This window comes from Maylandia zebra, linkage group LG16, assembly GCF_041146795.1.
Source record: "Maylandia zebra isolate NMK-2024a linkage group LG16, Mzebra_GT3a, whole genome shotgun sequence".
Taxonomy (NCBI): domain Eukaryota; kingdom Metazoa; phylum Chordata; class Actinopteri; order Cichliformes; family Cichlidae; genus Maylandia; species Maylandia zebra.
In genome coordinates, this window is record NC_135182.1 from 7,607,065 (window position 1) to 7,617,338 (window position 10,274).

General features: G+C 47.2%; 1 protein-coding gene across 1 annotated transcript; it reads right to left on the reverse strand.

Annotated features, from left to right (window-relative positions):
• Positions 1-6,445: 6,445 nt before the first annotated feature.
• LOC101486932 (olfactory receptor 2M3-like) lies at positions 6,446-7,393 on the reverse strand. The gene has a single exon (XM_004566337.1). The coding sequence runs from the start codon at positions 7,391-7,393 to the stop codon at positions 6,446-6,448; it is 948 nt and encodes a 315-aa protein (XP_004566394.1).
• Positions 7,394-10,274: the final 2,881 nt, after the last annotated feature.

Genomic DNA, 10,274 nt, shown 5'->3' on the forward strand with positions numbered 1-10,274 from the left:
GAGGCCCGGTACCTGGGTCGGGATCTCCCCGGAGAGCCTGACGGATGGTTTCTTCTATGTCCCAGGTGAGGGCCCCACCACACAGGCGGCGGGCAGGACCGTTGCTGACGGCGATGAGTCCACATCCAGGGAGTATTGACGGGAGAGAGCGTCGGGTTTGACGTTGCGGGAGCCTGGGCGGTAGGAGAGTGTAAAGTTAAACCGGGTGAAGAATAGAGACCAGCGAGCCTGACGGGAGTTTAACCTTTTGGCTGTTCTGAAATAGATTAAGTTCTTATGGTCTGTTAAAATGAGAAATGGTTGCTCGGCTCCCTCCAGCCAGTGGCGCCAATCTTCCAAGGCTAGTTTGATGGCCAATAACTCCTTGTCTCCCACATCGTAGTTCTTTTCAGAAGGGGTGAGATGGCCTGAGAAGAAAGCGCACGACTGCAGCTTCCCTGGAGAGTCCGACCGCTGAGACAGTACAGCCCCCACTCCCGTGTCAGACGCATCCACCTCCACAATGAATTGCTTACTGGTGTCGGGATGAATCAAGATCGGGGCTGATGTGAACAGTTGTTTCAGTTTGGTGAACGCAGTGTGAGCCTCTGGGTGCCAGGTGAACGGTACCTTAGGGGAGGTGAGGTGAGTGAGAGGCGCGGCTACCTGACCGTAGTTCCGGATGAAACGCCTGTAAAAATTGGCGAAGCCGAGGAAGCGCTGAAGCTTCTTGCGGGACTCCGGAACGGGCCATTCCAGAACTGCTTTGACTTTCGCTGGGTCCGTCTTCACCTGCCCTCCTGCCAATACATAACCTGTCATGATCTGGTTACAGGGACTCAAACGCAGAGCGGTTAGGTGTCTCCAAGGTGTAGTTTATTTACAGTGCCAGTGCAATATATGTACAGTGAAGGGATCCAAAACTCCGGGGAATCACAGGGTAGCTCTCTCACACTCGCTCACGTCTTCTTTGCTCACACTCACACACGGCAGGGAGGTCGCAGGTCCGGGGGGGGGAAGATGTCAGTAGTACAATCATCCAGCGACGAGAGGATCTGTGTTCCAGCCTCAAATAGTGCTCCCGGTGATGACAGGTGATTGTTGTCAGGTGTGTGTGTGGGCCAAGGGCGGTAGCCCACAGTGAGCTCCGCCCAGGCAGAGAGGGAGAGAACAGAAACAGCAAATGTAGCCTCGTGGGGCCGACCGGGCAGGCACGGAGACCATGACATAACCCAGGAAAGAAACAGATGAAACGTGGAATTCACATTTCTCCGCCTTGACAAATAATCTATTCTCCAGCAAGCACTGTAACACACTCCTCACGTGAACCTGGTGTTCCTCGGGGGTTCTGGAAAAAATAAGAATGTCATCCAGGTACACGAAAACAAAAAGATTCAGAAAATCTCGAAGCACAGCATTCACAAGGGTTTGGAAGACCGCGGGTGCGTTTGTTAGGCCGAACGGCATTACCAAATATTCGAAATGTCCCAGCGGGGTGCTAAAGGCGGTCTTCCATTCGTCCCCTTCACGTATACGAACCAGATGGTATGCGTTTCGTAGATCTAACTTGGTGAATACGGCAGCTTCCTGGAGAGTTTCAAAAACAGAATTAATCAAAGGCAAGGGATATTTGTTCTTCACAGTAATTTCATTCAGGCCCCGATAGTCAATACACGGCCGCAGCGACCCGTCCTTCTTCCCCACAAAGAAAAAACCTGCAGCGACCGGGGAGGAGGAGGGTCGGATAATACCAGCAGTGAGGGATTCCTGGATGTACTGCTCCATAGACTCTCTCTCCAGGCGGGACAGGTTGTATAACCTACTGGAAGGCAGCAGGGCCCCAGGTAACAAATCAATAGCACAGTCGTAAGGACGATGAGGTGGCAATGAGCGAGCTTTATCCTTACGAAACGCTTCCTGCACATCATGATATATGGCTGGGACTGAGGAGAGATCAGGTGGCGGCACAACTAGTTGGGCGGATCTAGCGCATGTAGAGGAAACAGCTGACCTCATGCAATTCGCCAGAGAAAACACACTCCAATTGGAGATTCTCTTTCCAGCCCAGTCAATTTGGGGATTATGCGTTTGCAACCAAGGGTAGCCCAGGATGAGGGGCATGTCAGGGGACGGGAAGGTAAAAAACGTAGTCTGCTCATTGTGATTGCCAGAGGTGACTAATTTCACCGGTGCCGTTTGATGAGTGATATATGCAATGACTTGGTTGTTTAGAGCGGAGGCTGGAATGGTTGGTTTTAGTGGTGAGAGTGGCAAGTCCAATTTTTTCCGCTAGTCGAATGTCCATTAAATTCTGCTCCGCCCCGGAGTCTATTAGCGCACAGCAGGAAAAGGTCGTCTTGTGGGTCACTATAGTAACATTTAGCAACAATCGGGGTGTTGTGGAACTTAAAGTACTGCCCACCCGTATCCCCGGACTTACCGGTGGGCTGACCCGTTTGGGTGCACTGGACAGTCTGCGATGCGATGCCCCGGTCCCCCACACTACAGGCAGTCCCCAGCCCGAAAATGGCGCTCCCTTTCCCCCGGTGAGAGCCAAGAGCGGCCGATCTGCATCGGCTCAGGCGGCGGAGGAGAGGGAGAGCGGGGAGCCACAGCTGCGGGCTGAAGCGGGGACAACAGCGGCACCGCGCGAGCCTCGGGACGCAACGCCGATCGGAAAGGTCTGGACCGGTGTTCCGCTTCCCTCTCCCGCAGACAATTATAGATTCTGCAAGAGAGGGTGAGCAGCTCCTCGAAAGACCTCGTTTCCTCATGAAAAGCAAGCTGGTCCCTCATCTGATCATTTAGAGAGCGCAGAAAAATGCTCCGGAGAGCCGAGTCGGGCCAGTCCACAGCAGCTGCTGCAGTGCGGAATTCGACCACATACTCCGCAACGCTGCGCCTACCCTGCCGGAGGGCTAGTAGTTTTTGCGCGGCACTATCCTCAGAAACCGGGGGTGAAAACGTCACCTTAAACTCGTCGAGAAAATAGTCATAGCGACAGCGATCAATCGGGTGAAAAGATAAATACGATTCAGCCCATGCCAATGCTCTCCCCCTTAGCAGCCCCACGAAGTGGGAAATCTTGGCAGCGTCATCGGGGAAGGACTGCGGCGTGTGGCTGAAAAACAGAGTGCACTGAAAAAGGAACCCCCCCACACAGGTCCAATTCGCCATGGAAGGGTTCTGGTGGTGGGGATGAGAGACCGCGGTACGCCGAATCGGGGGGTTGGGGACGCAGCCCGTCCTGAGCCTCGCTGAGCTCTTGATACTGATCTTGGAGCGATTGTAGGAGCTGGTCATGCCGGCCCAACATAGCGCCCTGCCTACTTATAGCGGAACGCATTGGGTCTGCGGGGTCCATAACTGGCCAGTCTGTACTGTCACAGAACACGGAGTGTTCAGGTAACAGGACCCCAAAGCAGACTCAGCACACCGCAGCTCAGAACTATGTACAAGTCTTTATTTAACTGAAGAATCTTTTAACAACACTAACGAAAAACTAAGGCTCATGCCACGGAGGGGAAAACGAGGAGCGTGGAGCCCAGCAGCACCGTAATCGGGACCGTGGGGAAACTGCAACAGAAAGGGGAGACACAGTTAACAGCACGCAGTCTATCAAGAAATGAACGGCTAGAGTTCATAAGTTGCCGAGGCTTACAGGTAGAGCAGGACCGTGGAGCTTGGAGGGGAGAGGTGCCCGTGAAGGGAATCCTAGGGAGGGAGTCAGTCCGGCAGGATGACAGGCAGGATGGCAGGATGACAGGCTTCCACGCCGAATGCTGGTCACACTGGGAGGAGACTTAGAGACTGGCGGGGAGAAGCCGTCAGAGCTGGCTGAAGTAGTCCTCCGGTGATTGCCTCAGATGAGATGCAGGTGATTTGGAGGCGGCCCAGCCCAAGGGTGTGGCCACCACAGCCTCCCACGGCTCCCTGGATGCTGAGCCACAGGCCGTGACAATTCTGTACAGATTCCTTATTTAACACAACGATAATGACTGCTCTTGAGTTCTGTGCTTGAGTGCAGGTATTAATCACAGATGCATACTGTGCATGGGTGCAACTTAGCTTTGCCTGAGTTCTAATACAGATCACTTAAATCAGCCATTGTTGGAATGTCATGTATTTTTAAGAGTTCACTGTATTTTTTTTCTCACTTCCTCTCTCTCTCTGGCTTCTCGCTTTCTCTATTGCTCTTGTTGTGGAAGTTTTCCATTAAATAAAGCCTGCAGACAAGCGATGAGTGGTAGATAGCATTCTTTAATCACAAAACAAAGAACAGAATACCAAGCTTGGTGGAGAGCATGCATGATCGCGGGGCAAACGGTCAGCAGAGTCTCTCCCTGAGCCTAGCATGGCTCTCAGTTTAATACCTTCTCGAGTAACAAAAGGCAGTACACAGCTGTTTCACACATTAAGATTCACACTCCCTTGCTACTTCCCAGAGTCATCAAAGAGACAAAAGACTCTTTCTGTGGAGTTGTCTGCTTCCCCCCCAACTTCCTTACCAGACCTCCACCATCTGTCTGTCTGTCAACTGCATGAGTGTTAGACATGCTAAATCCAGTGGCACTAAGGCATTATACAATAAAATAATCTGAATAATACATAAGTAAAAGAAATTCTTATACACTCTAAAGCACCTTATGTTTTGGGCATGTCTAGTAGATGTAGTCAACGGCTTGTTTTATAGATTACATCATTAACAAAGCAAATTTCAGTTGTGTCAGGGCTTCGTGCGTGGAGGAGAGGAAGGGATGACCCAAACACAGGACTCGCAGTGAAAAGTGTTTATTGCAGATGGAGTGAATGAACAGAACAGAAGCACAAAATTGTGGGCTGGCTGGCTGGCGGGCTGGCTGACTGACTGACTGACTGAGTGACTGATTAAATGAGCAAAGCATACGGCAACAACCTAACATCAACAGCAACATCAATGTCATGACCATGACCAGGATGAAACTGAGGACTTAAAAATACAGACTGAATGATTAATGATTAGAGACCGGTTAGTGAACAGCTGAACATAATCTAACTAATGATACATAGAAGTAACAGGAACAGAACAACAGGAAATGAGAATAAGAAAAAGAAAATAAACTGAACCTGAACAAACTGAAAACACTGGATGAATGACCCAGGAACCCTGACATTGTGCTGCTCAATGGCATCTGATGGGCATGAGTTAAGTAGGACATTCTGCAATATGCTACATAAGTCATGCCTGGCTCTGTTTCTTTTCATCCATCCAGTCCACTGATCCGATTTTTTTCTTTATCCCAAAGTCAAACCAGAAGAACAACTGTTCTAATGAGTGGTAACTGCTGCCTACAAGTTGCTACTCATGAGTGGGATTAATGCCATTTCGTGAACATACTGGTCTGCACATTCTGTATTGTATACTGGCCAAACAAACTAAATAGCTTTGCTTGTCTGATTGGCCAACAGGGCTACCTTTCCCTCCATACCACCTGAAGGCCGTGCTTGGGAACTTTCTGCTCTCTGCTCCTTTGTGTTTTTCTTTCATAAACTTGGAAAAACAAACATAGAATGTTACAGTCCTACAAGAACACTGTATACCAGGGGAGCTCTTTTGGTGGCCCTCCTTTTGGGCTATTCACTTCAACTCCTTTTCCACAGTATTTCTGCTGCTATATCAAAAAACCTTTTCTGTACAAACTGAAACACAAATACAAAACCAAATTAACATCTATTAGGTGACCTTAGAGGTCTCCATCTCCATTCCAATGTTTTGTTTTTGTGATAATGCCCTTAACTTTACATAATGAAAGCTTCATTGGGATACACTGAATGTGTTCTTCTGTTCATTCTTTCTGAAATGCCAACTCTTTGCTAAGATGCTATTATTCTTTATTATTGACACAGACAGGAAAACTAACAACTTGAATTTACAACTTAACAGCAACACAGTATTAAGTTAAGAATAAATAACATGAGCAAACAAACAAAACAACAGCAAACAAATGAATTGAAAATGCATTTAAGAAAACAGAACAACAGTGATCCCTTAAGGTGATTTATATTTCATAGTAAGGAGAAAACCCCAGATAATATCTTATAATTGTTTATATGTTATCACAATAGCACGGCATAAAGTCCATGTGGATTATGTGCATCATTATTCAAGTTATTGTTTGTTTTTTGTGTTCAACAAAAATGATATTGGAAACATACCCCTTAGTGAGAGCCATGTGTGTATTGTATGTAAATAGCAGTATAGTATATTTAAAGAAATCTGAATAACAAATACACTAAAAACAATAATTCCTCCTCCCAAACAAATACAATCTCTATCTTAAATATATATTATACATATACTATGCAAAAATAATAGATTTCTATAATATATATCTCAGACAGAGAAAAGACAACTTCTATATTGTGAAACATAATACACACATGAACACAACAGTTAAATTAAACATCACATCTACATTACACCCTTTCAACATGAGCTTTGCCAGATGTTGAGTTTTCCTTCACAGAACAATTTCGTGAGGTGTTTAGAGATTTCTTTCATTTTCAGTCCATAAACAATTGGATTAAAAAGAGGATGATATAAAACTACTTGTAAGGTCAATATAAAACGTGCAACTTTTGGCAAATTCATTTCTAGTCGAGCTACAATTATATCATATGAACACAAACCTGAAAAGCTGACTAATACAAGCAGGTGAGGTAAACAAGTCTGTGCAGCTTTTTTCCTGACCTCCCTGCAGCTCCGATAGCATATTATAAATATTTTTGTGTAAGTAAAAAGTATAAAAAGCAAAGGAAGAAATACGGTGTTAAGTAAAATAAACACACCATATATGATATATGTTGTTCTTGAGGTGTCACAGTAAAGCTTGGAAATTGCATTATTACAAAAGATTCCATTCAAAGTAAAACTGCAAATTTTATAACTCTGACTCATTACAACTGATGGCACAAGCTGACAAGCAGGCAGAAGCCAAGCTAACCCTAGTAAAACTATGATAGTTGTTTTTTTCATGATGGTTGTATATTGCAGGGGTTTGCATATAGACACATACCTGTCATATGCCATAGCTGCTAATAGAAAGAACTCTGATCCTGTTAGAGAATAATAAATAAATGCTTGAAAGCTGCATAGTGAATGAGTTGTGATCTGCTTGTCTGATAAAAAGTCAATCAAAAGTTCTGGGTAGATATTAGTGCTAAACATAACTGAGTTCAGTAACAACCCTGCAATAAAAATATACATAGGCTCATGCAGGTTTTTCTTGATCCATATGAGACACAATATAGTTGAATTGCTGCAAAGTATTAGAGTATATGCTGTAAACATGATGGCAAAATACAGAAATCTGTATTTGTTCAATTCAACATGCCCACCAAAAGTTATATATGTCACATTAAATTTATCATTCATTTGGTCCATAAAAATAAATGGTCACTAAAGCAGGATGGATATAGAAGTCACACTGTGAGGGTTTCCTCAAAATACAGCCACTTTGAGACTAATTTATTTGAGCTGGACACTGCCTTAACCTCAATGGATCTCATTAAACCCTCCATGTGAACAAACAACTTCAAAAACACTGGAGACATGATGTTTTGATTGACAATATCTCAGTTTTCCTTCTGTGTAATGTAAATTTTATCAGCATTTAAAAAATAATTAAAAAACAGTCAAGTTAAGTTGGCGGGGCATGATTGCAGATGCCATGCCTTCCCTGCATGGCACCACATGCTGCGTACCGCCACACCAACGTAGTTAGCTAATCATTAGACTCAGACTCAAAGAGTCAAGAAGTTTATTGTCATTTGTATGGTGTTACCCAGCCTGAAATGAAAAACTGTTTCTCACCAGCCTCTACGGTGCAATAAACAATACAATACAGTTAAAACATTAAATACAGTTTAAAAAGAATACGTTTAAAAAGAGCAGTAAAAAACGCAGTAATGAATTGCAACAACAGTTATGGATAAATAACATAAAATCTAAGTTCTAACACAAACTCAAGTCACATTTGTTCTGGTAGATAGCAGCAGTCCTTTCGCAGAATGGGATGGTTAAATTAGGCAGTGTGTATATCTAGGGAGTATATTGTATGTGTGTATGTGTGCGTGTGTGTAGGTAGGTGGCATTACAGTCCATTTGTTGACCTCACAGTGTAGCTGTGTGAATAGCTAACCAAACCGACTGCAGGGAAGGTAGCAGCGGCGACGAACAGGTCCAGAGGCCGACAGCAGGGAATGGGGAATGCAGCGACGAAATAGATCTTGAGGCCATCTGCGGAGAAGGAAGCACCTGCGACAAAACAGGTCCGAAGGCCATCTGTGCTGGTGAAGAAGTCCAGTCAGAGGCCTGGAAGGTGGCCTCCAACTCTGAGCCTGACAAGGCAGTGGCATGGCAACCACAGGGCCAGACGAGGCACGGCAGCCGCAAATGATTGAGCAGGTGGTGGCCCTGCAGGCTGGATGGATCCCTCGGACCCTCCAGCGTAGACTGAAGATGGCTGAAAAAGCCCCTCAGACCCTCCAGCGGAGATATGTGGCTGAACGTGCCCCTCGGAACCTCCAGTGGAGGAAGGGTGCTGAACAGGCCCCTCGGACCCTCCAGTGGAGGCAGGCTGCTGAACGGGCCCCTCGGACACTCCAACGGAGGCAGGCTCAGGACCAGCAGACACGGAGACCTCTGGCAGTGACAAGACGGAACCAGCAGGCACAGAAACCTCTGGCAGAGACGAGATGGAACCAGCAGGCGCAGAATCCTCTGCCAAAGAAGAAGCTGGTTGGAGCTCTGCAGGACAGTGGCTCTGCTCAGGCAGTAACAGCAGGATGCAGTCCTTAGCTGGTCAAATGAGCTCACTAGAGCTTCCAGCATAGAACAGAGGTGGCAGAGTTAACTCCCCTGAGCTCTCAGCAGGGACAAATCGCTGAGACAGCCTGGTTGAGCTCCCAGGAAAAACAGTTGCGCTGGCTTCTTCGTTTTCAGGGGTCCAGAGTTCACTGTGGACTGAAACTCATTCTCTGGGGAGGCCCTGGAAAGGGTAACCGTCTCTAAGTAGGCCAGGTCTTGAGGAACAACAAAAGTCTTAATATGTGCGTCTCTCTGCTTATAATTAGTGGTTGAAAAACAGTTCTTTACAGGTTGTATAGACATAGCTTGCAGTACCGGTGGAGCAGGTGAAGGTAATGGCTGAAAAGCTGCTGGAGCTAATGTTTGACCTGCAACCAGAGCTGAAGGCAGTAGTGATGGTTGTAAATCAGGTGGTGAAGTAGAAGACTGAACTGAGGTCAGCTGGGCTGCTGACTAAAATTGAGGGCAGTTGGGCTGCTGACTGAACTGAGAGCAGCTGGGCTGCTGACTGAACTGAGGGCAGTTAACTGAGCTTCTGGCTGGGCAGCTAATTGAGCTTCAGGCTGGGCAGCTGACATAAAAAAACATAGTCCCAGAGTAAACAGTCCCAAGGTCCAATGCTTTGATATCCTGAAGTCCGGCTGTGGGGTGACGCGCCGGTGGTGCGGCCGTCGCTTCCGCCTCGGTGATGGCTCCGCTGGGCTGGGCAACTCCAAGTCTGGTGGGCTGGGGAGCACATCCTTTGCCGAGCTGGCTAGGGAAGCGGTAGCAGCTGGGGGGTGAAGGTGAAGCTCATTTAGAAAAAAATGAAGGGTGAAGAAAGTCCAGAAGCCAGGGAAGACCGGAAACCATTCGTTGTAGCCGGTTGACTACAGCACGCTGGAACTCCTCCTCTGGATGATCCAGCCACAGATCACATAACTTATTCATTAAATGATGTCCTTCCGAAGCTCATCAGACAGGGCGAGTGCTGCGGGGTCCATGCAGTGGTCGCGCTGTTCTGTCATGATAGGCTGTGTGACAGGCAGGCCAGATCTCCGATGTTATTCCCGGGATCTGCTGGAGCCACTCGCCTAGCTTGGGAGTCACCGCACCTAGTGCTCCGATTACCACTGGGACCACCGTTACCTTCACCCTCCACATCCTCTCGAGCTCTTCTCTTAGCCCTTGGTATTTCTCCAGCTTCTCGTGTTCCTTCTTCCTGATATTGCTGTCATTGGGAACCGCTACATCGATCACTACGGCCGTCTTCTTCTGTTTGGGCCATCCTCCCAATGTATTCTTGGATGTTCGTTGTCTCATCCTGGACTGTGGTGCTGACACTCACCAGTCCCCGGCCCCTTTCCTTCCGCTTAGCGTACAGCCTCAGGGTGCTTGACTTGGGGTGAAACCCTCCATGCATGGTAAGGAGCTTTCTTGTCTTGATGTCAGTGGCTTCTATCTCCTC